The following is a 21,627-nucleotide window of genomic DNA, read 5'->3' as shown; positions in this document are numbered from 1 at the left end:
TTACCAAAGACCAACAGAGACCTCAGCCTTGCTACTTCAAAACTGGTCTCATCTAACCAGTATTCACCAATCCCCCTCTCATTCTCTCCTCCTGCTGCCTACCTCCCACCAGCTCCAGTTTCTCCCCCGGGTCTCCTTCGGTGTAGAGCTTGGGGTGGCAGCGGTAGCCGATCTGGCTGACGAGGCTGGCGGGCAGGGCCACCAGGTCCCTACGGATCAGCACACAGGAGCGGCTCTCCAGGGACAGGGGCATGGCTGCCATCTCTGGCTTTTCCTGAACTGGAGAGGGACAGGTGGAGAGAGGGACAGGTGAGGAGAGGGACAGGTGAGGAGAGGGACAGGTGAGGAGAGAGACAGGTGAGGAGAGAGACAGGTGAGGAGAGGGAGTGGGTTAACTCTGTAGTGGAAGATATCATAAGAGTTATGGAAATAACTATAAACCCTTTCTATATAGAGGGAGGTAAGATCACCCTGGGTGAAATACAGAGAGACAGAAAGACAAAGAGAGACAGGCAGACACACTGGCTACTATCTCGTCCTTCTACAGTGCTCTTACATATTTCAAGGAGAAAGCTAGATAGAATTTAACATCAGCCTACACAAGGTTAAGGTGATCTCCATTAAAAGTGAGGGTGTTTAATAAATGATTCAAGGCCTAGCACAGCTAAGTTCCAGATAAGCAACGTGCTGTATCAGCATCTTGAGAGACACAGGGGAGAGTGTTACTGGTTTCAAACTGTGGATTAATTTCCCTCCCAAAACCTTCACATTGACCTCTAAGATGGCGCGTACACACACACACACACACACACACACACACACACACACACACACACTCTCTCTCTCTCTCTCAAATATCCCACAATGTCACCCTGGGGTGTTCTGACTGATTGTAGATAGAATGGATTTCATAAATATCTGAAACTCTAGACTTAGACAAACCTGTCCAATAGCAATGCCCTCTGCAACAAAAAATAAAAACCTCTGCAGTAAGGACAGTGTGGTGTTTTAGTGTCTGTGTGTGTGTGCGCGCATGAGTGCAAGTACAGTGCATTCAGAAAGTATTCAGACCCCTTGACTTTTTCCACATTTTGTTAAATTACAGCCTAAAATTAGTTAATTTCGTTTCTAAAAATCAAAATAATATCACATTAACATAAGTATTCAGACCCTTTACTCAGTCCTTTGTTGAAGTACCTTTGGCAACGATTACAGACTCGAGCCTTCTTGGGTATGACGCTACAAGCTTGGCACACCTGTATTTGGGGAGTTCCTCCCATTCTTCTCTGCAGATCCTCTCAAGCTCTGTCAGGTTGGATGGGGAGCGTTGCTGCACAGCTATTTTTATGGCTCTCCAGAGATGTTCGATCAGTTTCAAGTCCGGGCTCTGGCTGGGCAACTCAAGGACATTCAGGGACGTCCTGAAGCAACTCCTGCGTTGTCTTGGCTGTGTGCTTATGGTCGCTGTCCTGTTGGAAAGGTGAACCGTTGCCCTAGTCTGAGGTCCTGAGTGCTCTGGAGCAGGTTTTCATCAAGGTACTTTGCTCCATTCATCTTTCCCTTGATCCTAACTGATCTCCCAGTCCCTGCCACTGAAAAACATCCCCACAGCATGATGCTGCCACCACCATGCTTCACCGCAGGGATGGTGCCAGGTTTCTTGCAGATGTGACGCTTGGCATTCAGGCCAAAGAGTTTAATCTTGGTTTCATTAGACCAGAGAATCTTGCTTCTCATGGTCTGAGTCCTTTATATGTCTTTTGGCAAACTCCAAGCGAGCTGTCATGTGCCTTTTACTGAAGAGTGGCTTCCATCTGGCCACTCTACCATAAAGGCCTGATTGGTGGAGTGCTGCAGAGATGGTTGTCCTTCTGGAAGGTTCTCCCATCTCCACAGAGAAGCTGTCAGGGTGACCATCGGGTTCTTGGTCACCTCCCTGACGAAGGCCCTTCTCCCCCGATTGCTCAGTTTGGCCCGGCGGCCAGATCTAGGAAGAGTCTTGGTGGTTCCAAACTTCTTCCATTTAAGAATGATGGAGGCCACTGTGTTCTTGGGGACCTTCAATACTGCAGAAATGTTTAGGTACCCTTCCCCAGATCTGTGCCATGACACAATCTTGTCTCGGAGATCTACAGACAATTCCTTCTACCATGGCTTGGTTTTTGCTCTGACATGCTTTGTCAACTGTGGGACCTTATATGGACAGGTGTGTGCCTTTCGAAATCATGTCCACAGGTGGACTCCAATCAAGTTGTAAAAACATATCAAGGATAATCAATGGAAACAGGATACACCTGAGCTCAATTTCGAGTCTCATATCAAAGGGTCTGAATAGTTATGTAAATAACGTATTTCTGTTTTTTTATTATCGACATTTTCAAAATGTTTGCAAATGTATTAAAAATCTGTTTTCACTTTGTCATTATGGGGTATTGTGTGTAGATTGATGAAGAAAAATAAATAATTTTATCAATTTTAGAATAAGGCTGCAATGTAACAAAATGTGGCAAAAGTCAAGGGCTCTGAATCATTTTCGAATGCACTGTATGTGTGCCTGCGTGTGTGTGCATAAAAGCCAATTCATGCTCGAGCCGAAGATGGAGAGTGTGATGCAATTGCGGAGGCGCCGGAGGCATGCAGAGGCCAAATTGAGCTCTGTACCGCATTGCCGTGCGTCACCTACATTTTTTAACAATGTGGACGCCTCCGTATAGCTCCGTATAGCACCGCATTGACATGATTGGTTGATGGTAGGTGGTGGTAGGAGATCCAGTATAAACACAAACTCACTTCCTTAACAACTTCCTTCACAACAGCTCTGCTCGCAAGAAGTATATGCCCTGAAAACTGCAGATGCTGTATTGCAGTAAATGTTGTAAATGCTGCAGAAGTCGGATTGACCATGCAGAGCCTTTTAGTTGTATAATTAATACAGTAACTATAACCTCATATAACATTCTCATAAGTCTACTTAAATGAGACTATTTAAAGCCCACCATCAAATGAGCATGACAAGACACAATGCTAATAGTGCACGATGTTCATGATTGATGTTATGAGATGCATTATATGAAATCCCATTTTATGAGGCCACGTGACATTATTTATGACACATTCATGATTTTGTAAAAACAATGTATAGGTCAGCCTGGAAGACTGGCATGCACGGCTATCAAATGTGTTACCTGATACAAGAGTACTAACCTGATCCATTCTCCAGCTCACACGCAACACTCAGTAATGTGTTAATTAAAAAATGCCCCTTAAAACCAATTTTATAGATGGCTGTTTTTGTGTGTATAAGGTGAATGAATTTACCTAACATGCATATTCTTGATTCTAACATTTAAAAATGAAAAAAAAATATTGCTTAATTTTTGCATGTTTCATGAACAGTGTTGGGGTAATGTGTTATAAAGTGACATGCTACTGTACTCTGATTACTTTTTTGTGGTAAAGAAATAACCTAACACAGTAGTTTTTCAATTGAAGTAATCAGTTACTATGTTACTTTTTCAAATAAGTAACTACTTACTTTTACAATATTATTTCCCTTTTTCTTTGTTGGCACAAATAAAACATGAAAAACCCTCCCCATAGGCTACTATACATTTGCGTGCTCTTCCTGTTTCTACAAGAATGTTGTGGCGGGTAGCTGGCATAGTAGCTGGTAGCTAGATAATAGCCTTTATCGTGGAATTATTCACATTACTTCGAATTGGTAGAAGAAAAGCCAGTTGTCGTTGTATTTGAGCTCTCATTTTAATGTGCCCAGTTGGTTTTATATATGCATTTACAGTACTTATGTGTAAATAATTCAACAAAATCATTTATTTTAAGTATTGTAAAGGAGATATTGTGTCTGTCATTATTACTTGGTATAGCCCAGAGTTATAGATTAGGCTACGGATGGTAGGCTATGCAAGGCATTCAAAGGTAGTGTGCACCCTTTACTGAGCATAAGAATGAATGACCAACACATGCAAGGCATCTTCAGAGGGTTTTCTGTTTTTGGTAACGCAAAAGTAATGTAACAAGTTACTTTCCATAGTAAGTAACATTGTAACTAGGGCTGTCCCCGACCCAATAAAAAAATATATTGGTCGCCTGAGAGTCGTCTGTTTTAACTTATATTTTTCCATATATAGACACACCCTATGTGTTTTAATAAAATCAACTATATGCACTGAGCTTGTCTAATACTGTAAGTGCACTGTTTGATGAAATAATGAAGACACATAAATGACTCAAGAGGGAGCCAGAGATCAAGATAACCAGAAGAAAAAATCTGTTCCCAACCGTTCTCTTTCGCTCCTGCTGGCCTTTGCCTTTTTCATGTGGAGGGCCAATTTACAATTTATCTTACCATTTCTACCAATCAGCGTGCCAGTTATGATTTTCATGAGCACATTTTCATGGAACAGTTTAATTTCAATTATAATAACGTATTTTAGATATATTGCAAACTAGGTAAAAATAGCCTACATAAAGCCTACAAACAAAAACAGATAGAAAATATCTTGATATAAATAAATATCCTATAAATCACTGGCTACACATGGAGGATTGTTCATGTTCTCCAATCGCATTCATCTCTCTACTCTGCCTGTCTACAACAAACTTGAAACATTGTATCAACTATCAACTGGGTATGGCCTGCAACTGGGTCTAGCAAACTTGCAACATTGTATAAATTACTCTGGGGCCTCAGAGTTTCCTGTGCCAGTGAGCTTCAGACAGACACAGCTGTATTTGCGCAAGGGATAAGAAGTAATATTTTCTTATGACGTTTACACTGGATCTGAGCATGACATTTTTCCCATTCACACCGAGGGTCGGTGGTTATTGAAAGGGGTAGAGCTGGATAGATTTTTCAAATACATTGAGGAACTATTGTCATTCTTAATGGATGTAAAAACAGACTTTGTTTACTTGCTGTTTGAGGTGAATAAAAAAATACTTTGAGAAGCTCCACAGCTCATTAGTGATGGCGAGTTCAAACAATTACAAATACTATCAGACATGCCCAAATGAGCACATTTATACATTTGCGCGCAGGCCAGGTGGTTTAGGCCTACATGTATACGTAATCAGGTGTGTGTCCTTACTCAACAATATGACAGGAGCGCTCCCAACAAAATACAATGAATTGACAACTCATAAATGGAATGAAATAAACCAAAACTTGTTTCTCACAAGTGTAACATAGGTTGTGCACTCTGCAAACAACGTGTCCACTCCGACAATGAGAATGAAAAAAGACTGGAATAATAATATATTGAACGCATTAACAGAAATGACCGCAACCAAACAAACATTGTATATTAGAAATTATAGGAATTCATGGTAAATGTACTACGGGTGATATATGTAATGGTGAGTTGCTAGACGCTAACAATCAAAGGGCAAACAATTCACACAATTAAGTTATGAAACAATGAATGCGCACAAATTGGCGGGAGAGAGCGCATTCTAGAGAGAGACAAGCCTGGTGCATCTAAGCCACAATCTCCTTCTTCTTGACTCAACATTTTAAATTATACCCAAGACGCATTATTTTCACACCTACTGTAGGCCTAAGGAATACTCTCACTCTTGCCGATACATGGACTGTGCCATCTCCGTGGCCTCCGCAACGGATTCGTCCAATGAGACAGGCGCGAATCAGACAGGTGTCTAGTGTGCCATGAATTTTTTGTTACAATTTTTGACGGCTGAACTAAAAAAATCTCAGTCGAACAACAACCTATCGACCAAAAAAATCGACCAGTTGACTAAATGGGGTCAGCCCTAGTTGTAACATAACGTGTTACTTTTAATGCAAGTAATGTTGTAACATAACAAGTTACTTTTAAAAGTAACGTTCCCCATCAGTGCTCATGAAGTGAGATGTTGCAAGTGAGCCCTTGCTTTGACATGAAAGGATATTCTCATAACAAGAGGTAGTCAGAGAACTGGGCAGCACTTTATTTGATACAGTCCTGTAAAATATTTGCAACAATTGGCAGTTTGGCAGGTGTTGGTATTCATTGTCGGTATTCATTTTGGGCTGCTTTGTACGAGTTCATTTGAAATGGTTAAATACAACTGGCTACTTTACACAAAATGGAACTTGTGCTTATTTTCCCTATGAAGTATTAGAAACCAGGAGGACTATACATGGTAATAATGATGACAACAGCTAGGCAGTTATGTAAGGGATAAATGCAGACATTCTGTACATTATCTTGGAAATAATGGACAACGTAGTGGAGTTAATTTTTCCAAGGTAATGTATAGAACAGAAGAGTTTATCCCGCTTATACCACAGTTACCAAATAAAACAATACTAAAGCACACATTTACCGGTAGAAAAAAAAAAATCTTTGATATTTTCATTTTTATAACAAATTCATACTTTTTCATCTTTTGGTTGCTAGAGACGCGACCCAGTCGTTCATTCGATTAGTTCTATATTTAAGGACGCAACCCAGATGTTAATTCTATATGTTCCATTACTATGCTTGCTAGGAATGTTCTTATCCCTTGCTTGCTAGCTAGCCAACTAACTACGGTTAACACAGTCACGACGTCTGCAGACAGAATAACAGCGAAGTAGCTGAATTTGCGTTTGCTTAAGCTGTTTTCTATTGACATTAATATGGATACATCCATAACAATGAGCAGACGATGCCCAAATGTTGCCTGGCATAGTGCCTTCTCTCAGGACACTCGTCGATATAAATAGTTTGTTGCTAACAAACCTGCCAATTTGACAACCAAATTAAAAAATATCAGTTGCTGAAAACAGCTGGTCAAACTAGAAACATGTCGGAGGATTTGACAGCATAGCACCACTTGCGTCATGACTACCATAGAATTTCATATTCATCATTCACCACATTAGGTCTTCCCAAAAATATGTCTCTACAAAAACAAATAAATTGCTAGTTAGCTAGCAATGTTTTTCTTTGTTGGACCTGCTTTTACAATGTATCCAATTTCGGGTTTGTGTGGTTGTTGGTTTAGCTTTCTGTAACTTTGTAGCAATGGTCTGCATGTGTAGGTGCATATTGCATCATGATTGCAAGGTTTCCCAGTATCTTTTCCAACTGTCCTGATATCTTGTCCAACCATCCCGATATCTTGTCCAACCGTCCCGTTATTTGGTTTTAATGTCCATTCTAGAATGCTCTTCTAGCCAATCAGAAACGAGTATTCAACAATGCTGTGGTATAACATGTATTATATGTTATTTCTACCGGTAAATGTGTGCTTAAGCATTGTTTTCTTTGGTAACTGTGGTATTTGCGGGATAAATGCCTCCGTTCTGCACGTTACCTTGGAATAATGAACTCCGCAAAGGGACTCGGCGGTCATCCATTATTTTCAAGGTGATGTATAGAACGTCGCATTTATCCCTTGCATATCAAAGTGAACACCAAGGAAATAGCTGGCAGTTAAACAAATGAGTAGCAGTTATACTAATATACAGTAACAGAGAACTGTATTATTAAGCAACAGTTGATACTTACTTCCATATGGGTTGGCTGAGCGCCCATAGATCTGACTGTAGGCCTCTTCTGTGATCCCGTCGTAAGGCTCTTCCTCAAACTCCTCATCCTCATTCTGGTAGGAGGTTGGGCTGTCTGTGGTAGGCAGGCTGGAGGCCCCAGGACTGGACCTCTCTCCCCCTGCCACTGGATAGGGCTGCATCCCCGGGAAGATGGTGGTTCCCCCCGCCCCCGTGTAGAACAATGAGCTTCCCTTGGAGAGCCGCCCTCCCAGCTCAGATGAAGAGGACCCTTTCTTATGATGACTCAGGCTGGGCAACGGATCGCACCCCTCCAGTTTGATCCTCCGCGTGGGCTGCACCAGGGAGGGGGACCAGCCCGGTGGCCCCAGGATGGACGTCCCTGACCCGGCCAGTGTGTTGTTACTGGGGCTCTGGGGCTCTGAGCCTGGTTGCTGCTCCTCCATGGCTGCCGTCTGAGAGTCACAGTGGGGCGAGTTGGCCTTAAACATCAGGTCCATGCCCCGCTCCACAATATGTTGGATCTGAAGATACCCGGCGGTGTACATCACCACCAGCTGCTCGCTGGCTGCCATGGTCAGCTTTCCTGTGTAGCAGAAGGATAATATCAGCTGGAAGCAGGCGGGAGTCACCGACGAGGGCAGCTCGAACTGGCTCTTGGACGAGCTGCTGAACAGGTCTCGGAAGTAGAGGCTGCTGGCGGCTAGTACAGCCCGGTGGGCCTTGAAGGCCTGGCCTTTAACCAGGATGGAGACATCGCAGTACTGACCGAGCAGGCGCTGCTCATTGAGGGAGCCCAGCACCGTGCTGCCGAAGTTGGGGATCTCCAAGTGGAGCAGCTGGGACATGATGGTGGAGGAAGAGGAGGAGGAGGAAGAGGCTTCAGAGAGTCACCACAGACAAGGCCAGAGAAAGGGACATCTGTACAAGGAGAGAAGGAGGGATGGATTAGACAAATTGGAAAACTTGAGAAGAGAGGAGAATAGAGTATGTGAAAGACAGAGAGCAAAAAGAGAGGTGAGACAGATAAGTGAAACCGATGTGTGAAACAGAGGGTACAGCGGGAAAGGGAGGAAGAGAGAGGGGGAAGTTGGAGAGAGAGCAGAAAGAGACATGTGAGAGAAGAATGTGTGAGTGAAGAGAGAGACATGGGAGAACTGCAGAAATATGGTATAAAAACATGAATTAAGGTAATATGCAAAGTAAGTATTCAAAGTAGTAGGCCTCAATGACCAAAGGGACAGTTAATATAATCAGTGTAATGATATCATTTACATGTATTTTTCCAACTCAATAAGTATGCTCCCATCACTTTGACTGTATAAACTAAGCTGTAGCCAGCAAGGAAACACATGTATAATAACTAGAAACACATAACTTCAGAGACACAAATAATTGTGACTTTGATAGCTCCCTTTACGATAACACCCAGTTACAGCCAGACATGCTCCCCAGACATATTTGCATACGTTCCTTCTTTCCATGAACCTTATCTCTGTGTTTTTCTCCACCACACACTCGCCAGTTTCATTATTGAGCAACGCTGCAGAAGGGTTTCCAAGAATACAAACGGAAAATTGTCAACCCCGCTCTACCCCCTCCATAGACACACACACACAGCCCTCTTCTCCTCTCTCTCTCACACACACTTGGATGGACGCAAGCGCAAACACAAACACACACACACACCTCCATCCCAGACAACTCTGACCTGTACAACCCAGTCCTTAGGAAAGGAGAGTGGACACACCATGAAGCTTTCGCACGCCAGGACCAGAAGAGAAGAAAGGAGGAGAGAGAAAAAAGCGCTCTCATGCTCTTCATCTGTCTCAAAGCCTTGCTCTCTGTCTCACTCAGCGCTCTGAGCATTTCCCTCTCCCACTGTTTCTCTCTTTTAAAGATTTTCTCCCTCGCTCTCTCTCTCCTTTCACTCACCCTCACCTTCTTTCTCTCTCTCTTTCTCCCTCTGTCTCTCCCAGGGCTGAATTCAACAAGTGCTGCTGCAGCTGGAGAGAGCGCATCAATGATGAAGGGAGTGGGAGGCTCTCTGTGTGCAATCAATGCAGCATCTATACGTATGTCGCAGGGAGAGGGAGGGATGGAGCCAGGGAGCGAGATGGAGGGAGAGAGAGAGAGAGAAAAACACAGGCTACAGTTACAGACAGAGACAGAGATGGAGACTGGGCGAGGGAGAGAGGGGGTGGGCTGAGACAGAGGGAAAGTCATCTAAGGACAGTACGAGCAAAGAAAGACAATTGCGTTTGGAGCAACTTCAGCTCCTATCTGGATGTAGACAATGGCAAAGAGAGAAAACATAATCAAAGAACTAAGTAAATAAAATTAAAGTTAAATCAGAGAAAAAGGGGAGCAGAGAGAAAAGGAGTTAATTATACTGTCGGAAATTTGAAGTTGAACGTAACACAGTCATTTGCTCTGAAATCTTCAATGCAATATCTTATTGAGAATGTGACTCACACAAAAACAGCTCCTACTATTACCACTACTGATTCTGAATGACGGAAAAGATTGAACTTGCTAGCGTTTGTGCAAGTATTACGTTAGATTGTCTGTTTAAAATGCTGTGAGTGTCTGTTGGGGGATTTCTAACATGAGTGAGTGAGTTCTCCCAGTGAGATGTCACTGAGTTCACTGTATTAGTTTGTTCAGGTAGACAATTTCCTCTGTTGATGTATGGTTACATTTTTGCACAGGCACTAAGCAGGGCTCCCGGACTGGTGTTTGGGATGGATTAGAGAAGGAAAAAGGACCCCAGACGTCATTGAGTTTGACAGAGGAAAGCCCAGGGAAAGGTTAGACAGCAGCTTACAGTACAGAGAGTGTCTCTGCTAAGGACTGTGAGGGAAGCTGTGAACATAAACCAACCATGACACAGACTGACACACACATGAGAGAGAGAGAGAGAGAGAGAGAGAAGACAGGGAGATATAGAGAGGGAAAGAGGGAGAGTGTGGGGTGTGGGCAACATGAAATGTGTGTTTGTAAAAAGTTGGAGTTTCACTCGTAATTTACTCACTGCGTAGCTATGTAAACAACACCTGCTATGTAAACAACACCAACATTTTTATCTCCCTCCCTCTCTGGCTCTCTCTCTTTCTCGCTCCCTCTCAGACAAAAACCCAGCCTGCCAGATGTAATGAAAAGATACCAAAACTGGGCAAACTTCTCACTTCACATCACCACAGGGAAAGAAAATGGAGAAGGGGAATCACACAGTCAGTTAGTGTGGTCACACATCAGCATTCATATTCCTGCCACAGCAGTGGTGATGTCTGTATAAAAAAACTAAAACTCAGACGAGTTCTGTCCCATTTAACACCTGCATACCGTCATTGACACGCTTCCCTCATCCTGTCTGTCTGTCTGTCTGTCTGTCTGTCTGTCTGTCTGTCTGTCTGTCTGTCTGTCTGTCTGTCTGCACGCTGAAGTCTTAGGATACATCCCCTCACTCCTGCTTTCTCTTTCCCCCTCCCTCTCTTCACACCACTTTCCCTCTGAGCTGCTGTCTTTCTGCCAATTAATGCACACGGGGCTGCAATGCAGTGAGTCCCGCGTGCGCCACAGCACAGAGAGAAGTGAAGCATGCTGGGTATAGAGTCTACAGACATGCATGTACGTGCCAGCCTGGGCAGAGAGGGGGAGGGGGAGCCAGAAATATGTTGAGTCAGGCAGACGGGACGACACAGCACTGCGCACAGCACATCAGAGAGAGAGAGAGAGAGAGAGAGAGAGAGAGAGAGAGAGAGGGCGATGCCACATGACAAGAATAACAAGATACTTTCATCAGAGAGAGAGAGTTAATGCGCTTGTGTGTCAGAGAGGGTGTGTGTGTGTGTGTGTGCGTCCACTCTTTATGTGTCACTGTGAGTTATGAGTGTGTAGGTGTAGTTTATAGAATGGGAGATGACATTTGAATGCTTTTACTGCTCCTTCTAAATTTGTTGGAATGTGTTGTGGAAATTTGAATCAGGGCAGCACTCTGGGGCCTGGTGCTGATTACTTGTAGTAGCAGTATGGAGTATTTGAATATGCAATACATGACAAGTAACAGAACACTGATACAATGATAGACAAGGACAGTCACACAAATGTAATATACAACGATACACAAACAATACAACAACAGAAATGACGTGTGGGTTAGAGTGTGTCTGTGTGTGAGTGTGTTTGTATGCGTGTCCCTTCACAGTCCCCGTCATTTCATGAGATGTTGTTTAATCAGTTTTTAAAGGTCATTTTACTGTTTGCTTAAGTAATTGGAGACAGAAGGGAGTTCCATGCGATCATTGGTCTGTATAATACTGTGCGTTCCCGTGAATTTGTTTTGTACTTAGGGAAGAGACCCCTGGTGACATGTCTTGTGGGTTATGTATGGGTTATGTATGGGGTATGTATGGGTTATGTATGGGTTATGTATGGGTTATGTATGGGGTATGTATGGGGTATGTATGGGGTATGTATGGGGTATGTATGGGTTATGTATGGGTTATGTATGGGGTATGTATGGGGTATGTATGGGGTATGTACAGTGGGGCAAAAAAGTATTTAGTCAGCCACCAATTGTGCAAGTTCTCCCACTTAAAAATATGAGAGAGGCCTGTAATTTTCATCATAGGTACACTTCAACTATGACAGACAAAATGAGAAAAGAAAATCCAGAAAATCACATTGTAGGATTTTTAATGAATTTATTTGCAAATTATGGTGGAAAAGAAGTATTTGGTCAATAACAAAAGTTTATCTCAATACTTTGTTATATACCCTTTGTTGGCAATGACAGAGGTCAAACGTTTTCTGTAAGTCTTCACAAGGTTTTCACACACTGTTGCTGCTATTTTGGCCCATTCCTCCATGCAGATCTCCTCTAGAGCAGTGATGTTTTGGGGCTGTTGCTGGGCAACACGGACTTTCAACTCCCTCCAAAGATTTTCTATGGGGTTGAGATCTGGAGACTGGCTAGGCCACTCCAGGACCTTGAAATGCTTCTTACGAAGCCACTCCTTCGTTGCCCGGGCGGTGTGTTTGGGATCATTGTCATGCTGAAAGACCCAGCCACGTTTCATCTTCAATGCCCTTACTGATGGAAGGAGGTTTTCACTCAAAATCTCACAATACATGGCCCCATTCATTCTTTCCTTTACACGGATCAGTTGTCCTGGTCCCTTTGCAGAAAAACAGCCCCAAAGCATGATGTTTCCACCCCCATGCTTCACAGTAGGTATGGTGTTCTTTGGATGCAACTCAGCATTCTTTGTCCTCCAAACACGACGAGTTGAGTTTTTACCAAAAAGTTATATTTTGGTTTCATCTGACCATATGACATTCTCCCAAACTTCTTCTGGATCATCCAAATGCTCTCTAGCAAACTTCAGACGGGCCTGGACATGTACTGGCTTAAGCAGGGGGACACGTCTGGCACTGCAGGATTTGAGTCCCTGGCGGCGTAGTGTGTTACTGATGGTAGGCTTTGTTACTTTGGTCCCAGCTCTCTGCAGGCCATTCACTAGGTCCCCCCGTGTGGTTCTGGGATTTTTGCTCACCGTTCTTGTGATCATTTTGACCCCACGGGGTGAGATCTTGCGTGGAGCCCCAGATCGAGGGAGATTATCAGTGGTCTTGTATGTCTTCCATTTCCTAATAATTGCTCCCACAGTTGATTTCTTCAAACCAAGCTGCTTACCTATTGCAGATTCAGTCTTCCCAGCCTGGTGCAGGTCTACAATTTTGTTTCTGGTGTCCTTTGACAGCTCTTTGGTCTTGGCCATAGTGGAGTTTGGAGTGTGACTGTTTGAGGTTGTGGACAGGTGTCTTTTATACTGATAACAAGTTCAAACAGGTACCATTAATACAGGTAACGAGTGGAGGACAGAGGAGCCTCTTAAAGAAGAAGTTACAGGTCTGTGAGAGCCAGAAATCTTGCTTGTTTGTAGGTGACCAAATACTTATTTTCCACCACAATTTGCAAATTAATTAATTAAAAATCCTACAATGTGATTTTCTGGATTTTTTTCCTCATTTTGTCTTTCATAGTTGAAGTGTACCTATGATGAAAATTACAGGCCTCTCTCATCTTTTTAAGTGGGAGAACTTGCATAATTGGTGGCTGACTAAATACTTTTTTGCCCCACTGTATGGGTGTCTTAGCTGAATGTTATTTGATTATGCAGACAATCTGGAATATTCATCACAGTAACATTTCTCATAAAAACTAGGAGAGATGCAGTTAGTTTCCCGTCAAGCCTCAACCAAGAAAGACTGGCAGGCATGTTGTTGATGTTAGTTCTGTAGGTGTAGTTAACGGCAAGGTGTGCTGCTCTGTTTTGAGCCAGCTGCAGCTTTGCTAGGTCTTTTTTTGCTGCACTTGACCATATTACCGGACAATAATCAAGATGGGACAAGACCAGAGCCTGAACAACTAGTACAGTTGTTTTTTGTGTAAAAAAGGCAGAGCATATTTTAATAACAAACCTACCCCTCCCCATCTTCACAACAACTCTGTCAATATGACTTGACCATGATAATTGACCATCCAATCCTACACCTTTTTAATTATTTTATTTATTTCACCTTTATTTAACCAGGTAGGCCAGTTGAGAACAAGTTCTCGTTTACAACTGCGACCTGGCCAAGGCTACGACTCTGTCAATCACCACATTCTTATCGGCATACTCAACAGCCTTGGTTTCTCAAACGACTGCCTCGCCTGGTTCACCAACTACTTCTCAGATAGAGTTCAGTGTGTCAAATCGGAGGGCCTGTTGTCCGGACCTCTGGCAGTCTCTATGACCTCTGGCAGTCTCTATGGGGGTGCCACAGGGTTCAATTCTCGGGCCGACTCTCTTCTCTGTATACGTCAATGATGTCGCTCTTGCTGCTGGTGAATCTCTGATCCACTTCTACGCAGAAGACACCATTCTGTATACCTCTGGCCCTTCTTTGGACACTATGTTTACTAACCTCCAAGCGAGCTACAATGCCATACAACTCTCCTTCCGTGGCCTCCAACTGCTCTTAAATGCAAGTAAAACTAAATGCATGCCCTTCAACCGATCGCTACCACAGCTGCCCGCCCATCGAGCATCACTACTCTGGACGGTTCTGACTTAGAATATGTGGACAACTACAAATACCTAGGTGTCTGGTTAGACTGTAAACTCTCCTTCCAGACTCACATTAAGCATCTCCAATCCAAAATTAAATCTAGAATCTGCTTCCTATTTCGCAACAAAGCATCCTTCACTCATGCTGCCAAACATACCCTCGTAAAACTGACTATCCTACCAATCCTTGACTTCGGCGATGTCATTTACAAAATAGCCTCCAACACTCTAATTGGATGCAGTCCATGTGTAGCTCTGTGTTGTTGTTTGTGACGCACTGCTTTGCTTTATCTTGGCCAGGTCGCAGTTGTAAATGAGAACTTGTTCTCAACTAGCCTACCTGGTTAAATAAAGGTGAAATAGAAAAACTAATAATACAATTTAAAAAACAACACAGTTACACATGGGATAAACAAATGTACAGTCAATAACACAATAGAAAAATCTATGTACAGTGTGTGCAGATGTAGTAAGGTTAGGGAGGTAAGGCAATAAATAGGCCATAGAGGCGAAATAATTACAATTTAGCATTAACACTGGAGTGATAGATGTGCAGATAATGATGTGCAAGTAGAGATACTGGTGAGCAAAAGAGAAGAAAATAATAATAGCATGGGGATGAGGTAGTTGGGTGTGCTATTTACAGATGGGCTGTGTACAGGTACAGTGATCGGTAAGCTGCTCTGCCAGCTGATGCTTAAAGTTAGAGAGGGAGATATAAGACTCCAGCTTCAATCATTTTTGCAATTCGTTCCAGTCATTGGCAGCAGAGAACTGGAAGGAAAGGCTGCCAAAGGAGGTGTTGGCTTTGAGGATGACCAGTGAGATATACCTGCTGGAGCGCGTGCTACGTGTGGGTGTTGCTATGGTGACCACTGAGCTGAGATAAGGCGGGGCTTTACCTAGCAAAGACTTATAGATGATTTGGAGCCAGTGGGTTTGGCGACGGAGAGCCAGCCAATGAGAGCATACAGGTCGCAGTGGTGGGTAGTATATGGGGCTTTAGTGACAAAACGGATGACACTGTGATAGACTACATCCAATTTGCTGAGTAGAGTGTAGAGATACCTAGGAGTTTAGCTTCCTCAACTTGCTCAATGGTTAACCCTTCATGCACAACTCCAGTTGAGATTTAGGTCTTAGAGAATGTTTTGAGCCAAATGCAATGCTTTTAGTTTTAGATGTACAGTATTTAAGACCAGTTTATTACTAATCACCCAGTCTGATACTGACTGTAACTCCTTACTTAGAATTTCAGTGAGCTCACTGGCTTTGGGTGCTGACATGTAGAGTGTGGAATCATCCGCATACATAGTCATTCTAACTTTGTGTAAGACCAGTGGCAAATCATGTAAAAATAGAGAAGAGTAACAGCCCAAGGTAACTGCCTTGAGGGACACCGCACTGTACATATCTGATGTTGCAGTAGCTTCCATTGAAGAAAACTCACTGGGTTCTATTGGATAAATAACTTTCCACTATGTGATGGCAGGTGATGTAAAGCCATAGCAAGTGAGTTTCTTCAATAACATCAAAGGCTGCACTGAAATCTAACAATACAGTTCCAACTATCATCTTATTATCCATTTATTTTAACCAATCATCTGTCATCTGAGTCAGTGCAGTACAAGTTGAGTGCCATTCTCTATATGCATGCTGAAAGCCAGTAGTTAACTGAAAAATAGCATTGTATTTGGACAGAGATAGGCATAATATGGAGAAAGAAATAAGTAAAATACAAACATTGTTTAGCTAATGAGTCCAATAATCAGGCACTTGTGAGTTTCAGTTGGTGTATGTGTGTGTGATGTTGGACTGAAGCTACTGACCCGGAAGTTTGCCTTTCTCTCTCACCCAGGCTTTTGGGAGGGAGGGTGGACAATGAGCTTGTCGTAGCAGATTTAAGCAATGTCCCCATGTTTTCTGGCAGCTTTCATAGCTGGGATAAGTTATTTCCACCTCTGGCGCACAGCTTCAGAGAAGTCCTCATTGAGGAAGATGTTGGTTCCTCTCAAGTTCTTGGCTCTCTCCATAACAGCCATCTTGTCCTTGAAACTTAGGAACTTGACCACTATCAGCCTGGGTATGTCACCTGGGCTGGTTACAGGCGCTCCACTTCAATATTCCTATGATCAATCTGCAGCATTGTGGTGATAATTTTTCTCACTTTCTCCTCAGACTCCATCCAGGTCTCATGTGGAGATGCTGGTACATAGCTGCGGGAAGTAGAGGTGCTGAGAGTGCTGCAGCACCCACAGAAAAATCAGAATAAGTAGTCCTGTATTAGCGCACAGATATAGCCGTCTGTAGCGCAGGTAAAATATTTTCCTGTTGCTGTAACAATTGCTTGTAGACATATTTTGTTGATTTAAAAGATCACACACCTGTGATAGGGAAACACTGTCTCTCCATTACTCCAACCTTCTTTAACTTTGGACGGCATGATGGTAGCAACGTTGGCTTACGCTGGAACTCCACACAATTCCTGCCAGCAAGTTCACATAGGCCAATGGAAACAGCAACAGCAGGGATTTAAACTGCCACAAACCCGGGAATATCCGCGGTCCCAGCCACAAGGGCTAACCACGTCACGGGCTGTGTTCAAACTGTCAAGGAAACCTGGCTAGCTCAATAGTTAGCAGATAGGCTTCGCCAAGTAGCAGCTCTTCAGACTTTAGGGTTTGGCAGTGTTCCAGGACAAATAGTAGCGGTCTCAGCAACTGAAGTAGCCGTCCCAGCAAGGATTTTAATTTGATCAGTATTTTGTTGCTGAGAATTTTCCTGCACAGCAGGAAATGCAAACTTGTAGTGTATTCGAGTCTCAAAAAGGATCTAAAGTTTGTAATTTCCACATTGAAATTTCAGACTTGATTTGCCCTCATGAAAAATGTATCAACCCCTACAAAAATGTCCATTAATTATAATCCACATAATAATTCAACATTTCTGTTGCTGCAGGATTATTTTCCTGCTGTAGCAAACTGGCTCAAATTAAGATCCTACATATGTAGGCTTAACACAATATATGTTTTAATGCATATAGTGCAGCAGCACCTTTCAATGCTTATAATGTGTGTTATTCAATATCCCTTCGAGGATAGATACAAGTCAATTCAAATTCTATACAATGTTAAACAGAGGCAAACATAGGCTAACAGCTTTCCAGCACAAAGTCTAGTCACTGCTATAATGGTGAAGCTATACATTCTCAATATGTGTCACACACGGATCTGTTTCACCTGTCTTTGTGATTGTCTCCACCCCCCCAGGTGTAGCTCATCTTCCCCATTATCCCCTGTGTATTTATACCGGTGTTCTCTGTTTGTCTGTTGCCAGTTCGTCTTGTTTGTCAAGTCAACCAGCGTTTTCTGTACTTTTGCCCCGTCTCTGAATTACCAACCTCTGCCTGACCTGACCCTGAGCCTGCCTGCCGTCCTGTACCTTTGCCCCTGTTGCTGTAATAAACATTGTTACTTCGACACGGTCGCCATCTGGGTCTTATCTTTATCCTGATAATATGAACAATCCCTCTCTATAAATATTCAGATACTGCAGTTGTTCTCATGTCTAAAGTTTAACAGACAACAGATTCCATCTACATTGTTGAGACGGTCGGCTCCATGGCAACAGTTCTACCAATTGGGAGAGAGCCTCAGCTCTCTGTCTGAGAGGAGCATTATGGTATGCATTGAGAGAAGAGAGAGAGAGAGAGAGAGAGAGAGAGAGAGAGAGAGAGAGAGAGAGAGATATCGAAAGGAGGAACAGAGGAGAGGTGTCTGAGTGCTTATGGCTGCCTATAATACAACGTCAGGCTTTGTTTGACTACTCCCCTGGGAGAAGTTGTCTGCGCAAAGTCAATGTCAGATCATTTATTTTTGTCGTTGGAATCGTTTTGTGAATTGCGGCTTGTGTAATATGCATACATGTTTGTTGTTGCTATGAATATTGTTTAGTTTTTTTTGTTCAAGGCTTTCTTAGCTGTCTCTAAGCTCTCGTTATCATCCCAATGGCTACATATACAACACAACTTACAGTTTAAACGTACAGAGCATAACACACATGTATCATTTATCACAATATTTATCATATTCATACAACATCCATATATTCCCTAACTAGTCTGGTGCATAGCCGTATAGTTATTGTAGTAACTAACTACTATTTCTCTCAACCAATACACTCACATCTCAACCACCCTCCACTTGAGTCTCTCAACACAGGTTTCTGACTGTACTCCTAGGGAGTAAAATCAGTAGAGGGACTGCCAGTGAGTGCGCTAATGGACTCCAAGTGGGCGTAGGAGCTAAACAAACAAACATTCACAGCAGCCCCACTGACAATGAATACAGCACGAGAGAGAGGGGATGGAGGATGACAAAGGGAGAGAGAGAAAGAGAGAGGGGGTGGAACAGGGGAGACAGCGAGAGGTAGGTAAAAAGTGGGACAGAGTGACAGAGGCAGAGACATAAAAAGAGAAACAGACAGAGAAAATTATCTAGGTGAAGAGAGAGATAACACAAAAAATGCCATTAGAGTGCTTGAAGAAGACAGCAGTAGAGAACTCAGTATTACATTAGAGAATTGTGCAGGTTATTCCCTTCCGTCCAGGGAAACCCAAACCCGAGGAGTGTGTGTGTGTGTGTGCTAACATGAGCGTGTGTATCAGCTGTGTATCGAGGGCAGCATAAGTGCCATGTGTTCTAATAATAGCTACAGTAAGACAACAGTCATTGTCACAGTCTATATCATAGACCAGGGGTACTCAACTCTTACCCTATGAGGCCTGCTTGTTTTCTGATCTACTTGATAGTTAATTGCACACACATGGTGTCCCATGTTTAAATCAGTCCCTGATTAGAGGGGAACAATGAAAAAATGCAGTGGAACTGGCTTCGAGGTCCAGAGTTGAGTTTGAGGGTCATAGACCTTGTGCGAATCAGGTGCTAGAATAAACTCACAAATACACTACATGACCAAAAGTATAACAGCCTCCACTCTTGTGGGACAGCTTTCCACTAGATGTAGGAACATTGCTGTGGGGACTTGCTTCCATTCAGCTACAAGAGCATTAGTGAGGTCTGGCACTGATGTTGGGCGATTATGCCTGGCTTGCAGTCTGCATTCAATTCATCCCAAAGGTGTTTGATGGGGTTGAGGTCAGGGCTCTGTGTAGGCCAGTCAAGTTCTTCCACACCGATCTCAACAAACCATTTCTGTATGGACCTCGCTTTGTGCACAGGGGAATTGTCATGAATAAACAGGAAAGGGCCTGCCCCAAACTGTTGCCACAAAGTTGGAAGCACAGAATCGTCTAGAATGTCTATGCTGTAGCGTTAAGATTTCCCTTCACTGGAAATAAGAGGCCTAATTCAAATCAACTGCCCCAGACCATTATTTCTCCTCCACCAAACTTTACAGTTGGCACTATGCATTCTGTGAGCTTGTGTGGGCTACCACTTCACAGCTGAGCCGTTGTTGCTTCTAGACGTTTCCACAGGGCAGACATTTTACTAACTGACTTGTTGGAAAGGTGGCATCCTATGACGGTGCCAATGTTTATCTATGGAGATTGCGTGGCTGTGTGCTTGATTTTATACACCAGTCAGCAATGGGTGTGGCTGAAATAGCCGAATTCACTAATTTGAAAAGTGTCCACATACTTTTGGTGACGTAGTGTATGTACATTATTCCATGGTCAAATATATAGGGCATTCATGGGGAGACCTTCAAAAGATTCCTTTAGCAATATGATCTTTATAAGATCTATATTAATACATCATCAAAGAAGGCTTATGTATTCTTAGTGATTGTAAAACTGCAGAAACAATATAATCTAGTGTGATGGAAAATGTTATTGTGTGAAGAGACAGCCTTGAAAATGTTAATCTTGTCTTTTGTGTCATAAATAATCCTTGGTTCCTGCCTGTGCTTGGTAAAGATATGAGAGGGGGCGACATGACCCCCTCCTTAAGACCATCTGGCAGAACACCCAGAATATGTTCTATAAGTTAATATAGGAGACGGTGCCAGACACATGCAGGAACTAACCCTATGAACCATGCCCATGTAACTTGTCTGTGTAAGCAGTATATAAGAGATCTAACAGGCCTGCCCCAAAGGAGCTCACTTCAGACCAGGTACTTTGTGCATCTAAGTTTGACTGTGACCTCTCCAGCTTGCTGTTAATAAACAATTATTCATTTAAGATAGACTCTGAGTGTCCCTGTGTAGAATTTCCACGACACTAGCATCAATATCCTCTAATAGCAATCTAGCCAGGGACACAAACGTTTGCTGTTCTAATCAGCAAACCTGCTGATTAGGTCATGTGACTGTATTTTCAACAAGCAACTATCAGGAAATAACACTGATGAAATGTTTTCACACTTTGACAGTGTTTGTTTCATCAGCTGTTGTACAATATGATACAAAACACAAGGAAAATCATTTTGACTGCACTGGGCCTTTAAGGACAGGGGGGTCAACACTACAGACTCGGGCCTGCAGAATGTTACTGTCTCATACAGGGATGTAGTTTCCACTCGGTCTGAGGTAATGGGAGGTGTGTGTGTGTGTGTGTGTGTGTGTGTGTGTGTGTGTGTGTGTGTGTGTGTGTGTGTGTGTGTGTGTGTGTGTGTGTGTGTGTGAAAGAGAGGTGGTGAGAAAGTGTAGCATGCATGCATGTGTATGAGAGTAAGTTGGTGTGAGTTTGAAAGAGAGAGCGAGAGAGAGTGTAGGCGTGTGCCTGAGTGTGTTCTTGTTTGTGTACAGTATGACACAGAGAGAGAGAAACGAGTGTAGGCGTGTGTGTGTGTGTGTGTGTGTGTGTGTGTGTGTGTGTGTGTGTGTGTGTGTGTGGAGGACAGAATTGGGTACAGCATCCTCTGCAGGGTAAGAGGACTCTATAACTCAATCTACAAAAAAACTCTGCTGTGTTCTTGTGCCATTGAGTCACCTGTTTTTAAGGACGGAACGCCCTGATTCTATATGAGTCAG

At 43.1% G+C, this 21,627-nt stretch overlaps 1 protein-coding gene across 5 annotated transcripts in view; it reads right to left on the bottom strand.

The window, feature by feature from the left end:
- LOC139552316 (nucleus accumbens-associated protein 2-like) overlaps nucleotides 1–21,627 on the bottom strand; it is a 61,172-nt gene that overhangs the window by 7,966 nt on the left and 31,579 nt on the right. For 2 of the 5 annotated variants that reach the window (XM_071363937.1, XM_071363932.1), the window contains exons 2-3: nucleotides 7,515–8,434; nucleotides 103–279 (exon numbers count right to left, since the gene is read on the bottom strand). In XM_071363937.1, coding sequence (XP_071220038.1) covers nucleotides 103–279; nucleotides 7,515–8,361 — 1,024 coding nt within the window. In that variant the 5' untranslated portion in view covers nucleotides 8,362–8,434. Of the gene's footprint in view, nucleotides 1–102; nucleotides 280–7,514; nucleotides 8,435–9,224; nucleotides 9,434–9,454; nucleotides 9,583–21,627 lie in introns of those variants that run through there. The other 3 variants (XM_071363934.1, XM_071363936.1, XM_071363933.1) reach the window with 3 other exon arrangements.

Source organism: Salvelinus alpinus, chromosome 24, assembly GCF_045679555.1.
Source record: "Salvelinus alpinus chromosome 24, SLU_Salpinus.1, whole genome shotgun sequence".
NCBI lineage: Eukaryota > Metazoa > Chordata > Actinopteri > Salmoniformes > Salmonidae > Salvelinus > Salvelinus alpinus.
Note: the sequence above shows the minus strand (reverse complement) of the source record. Positions and strands in the feature narration are given on the sequence as shown.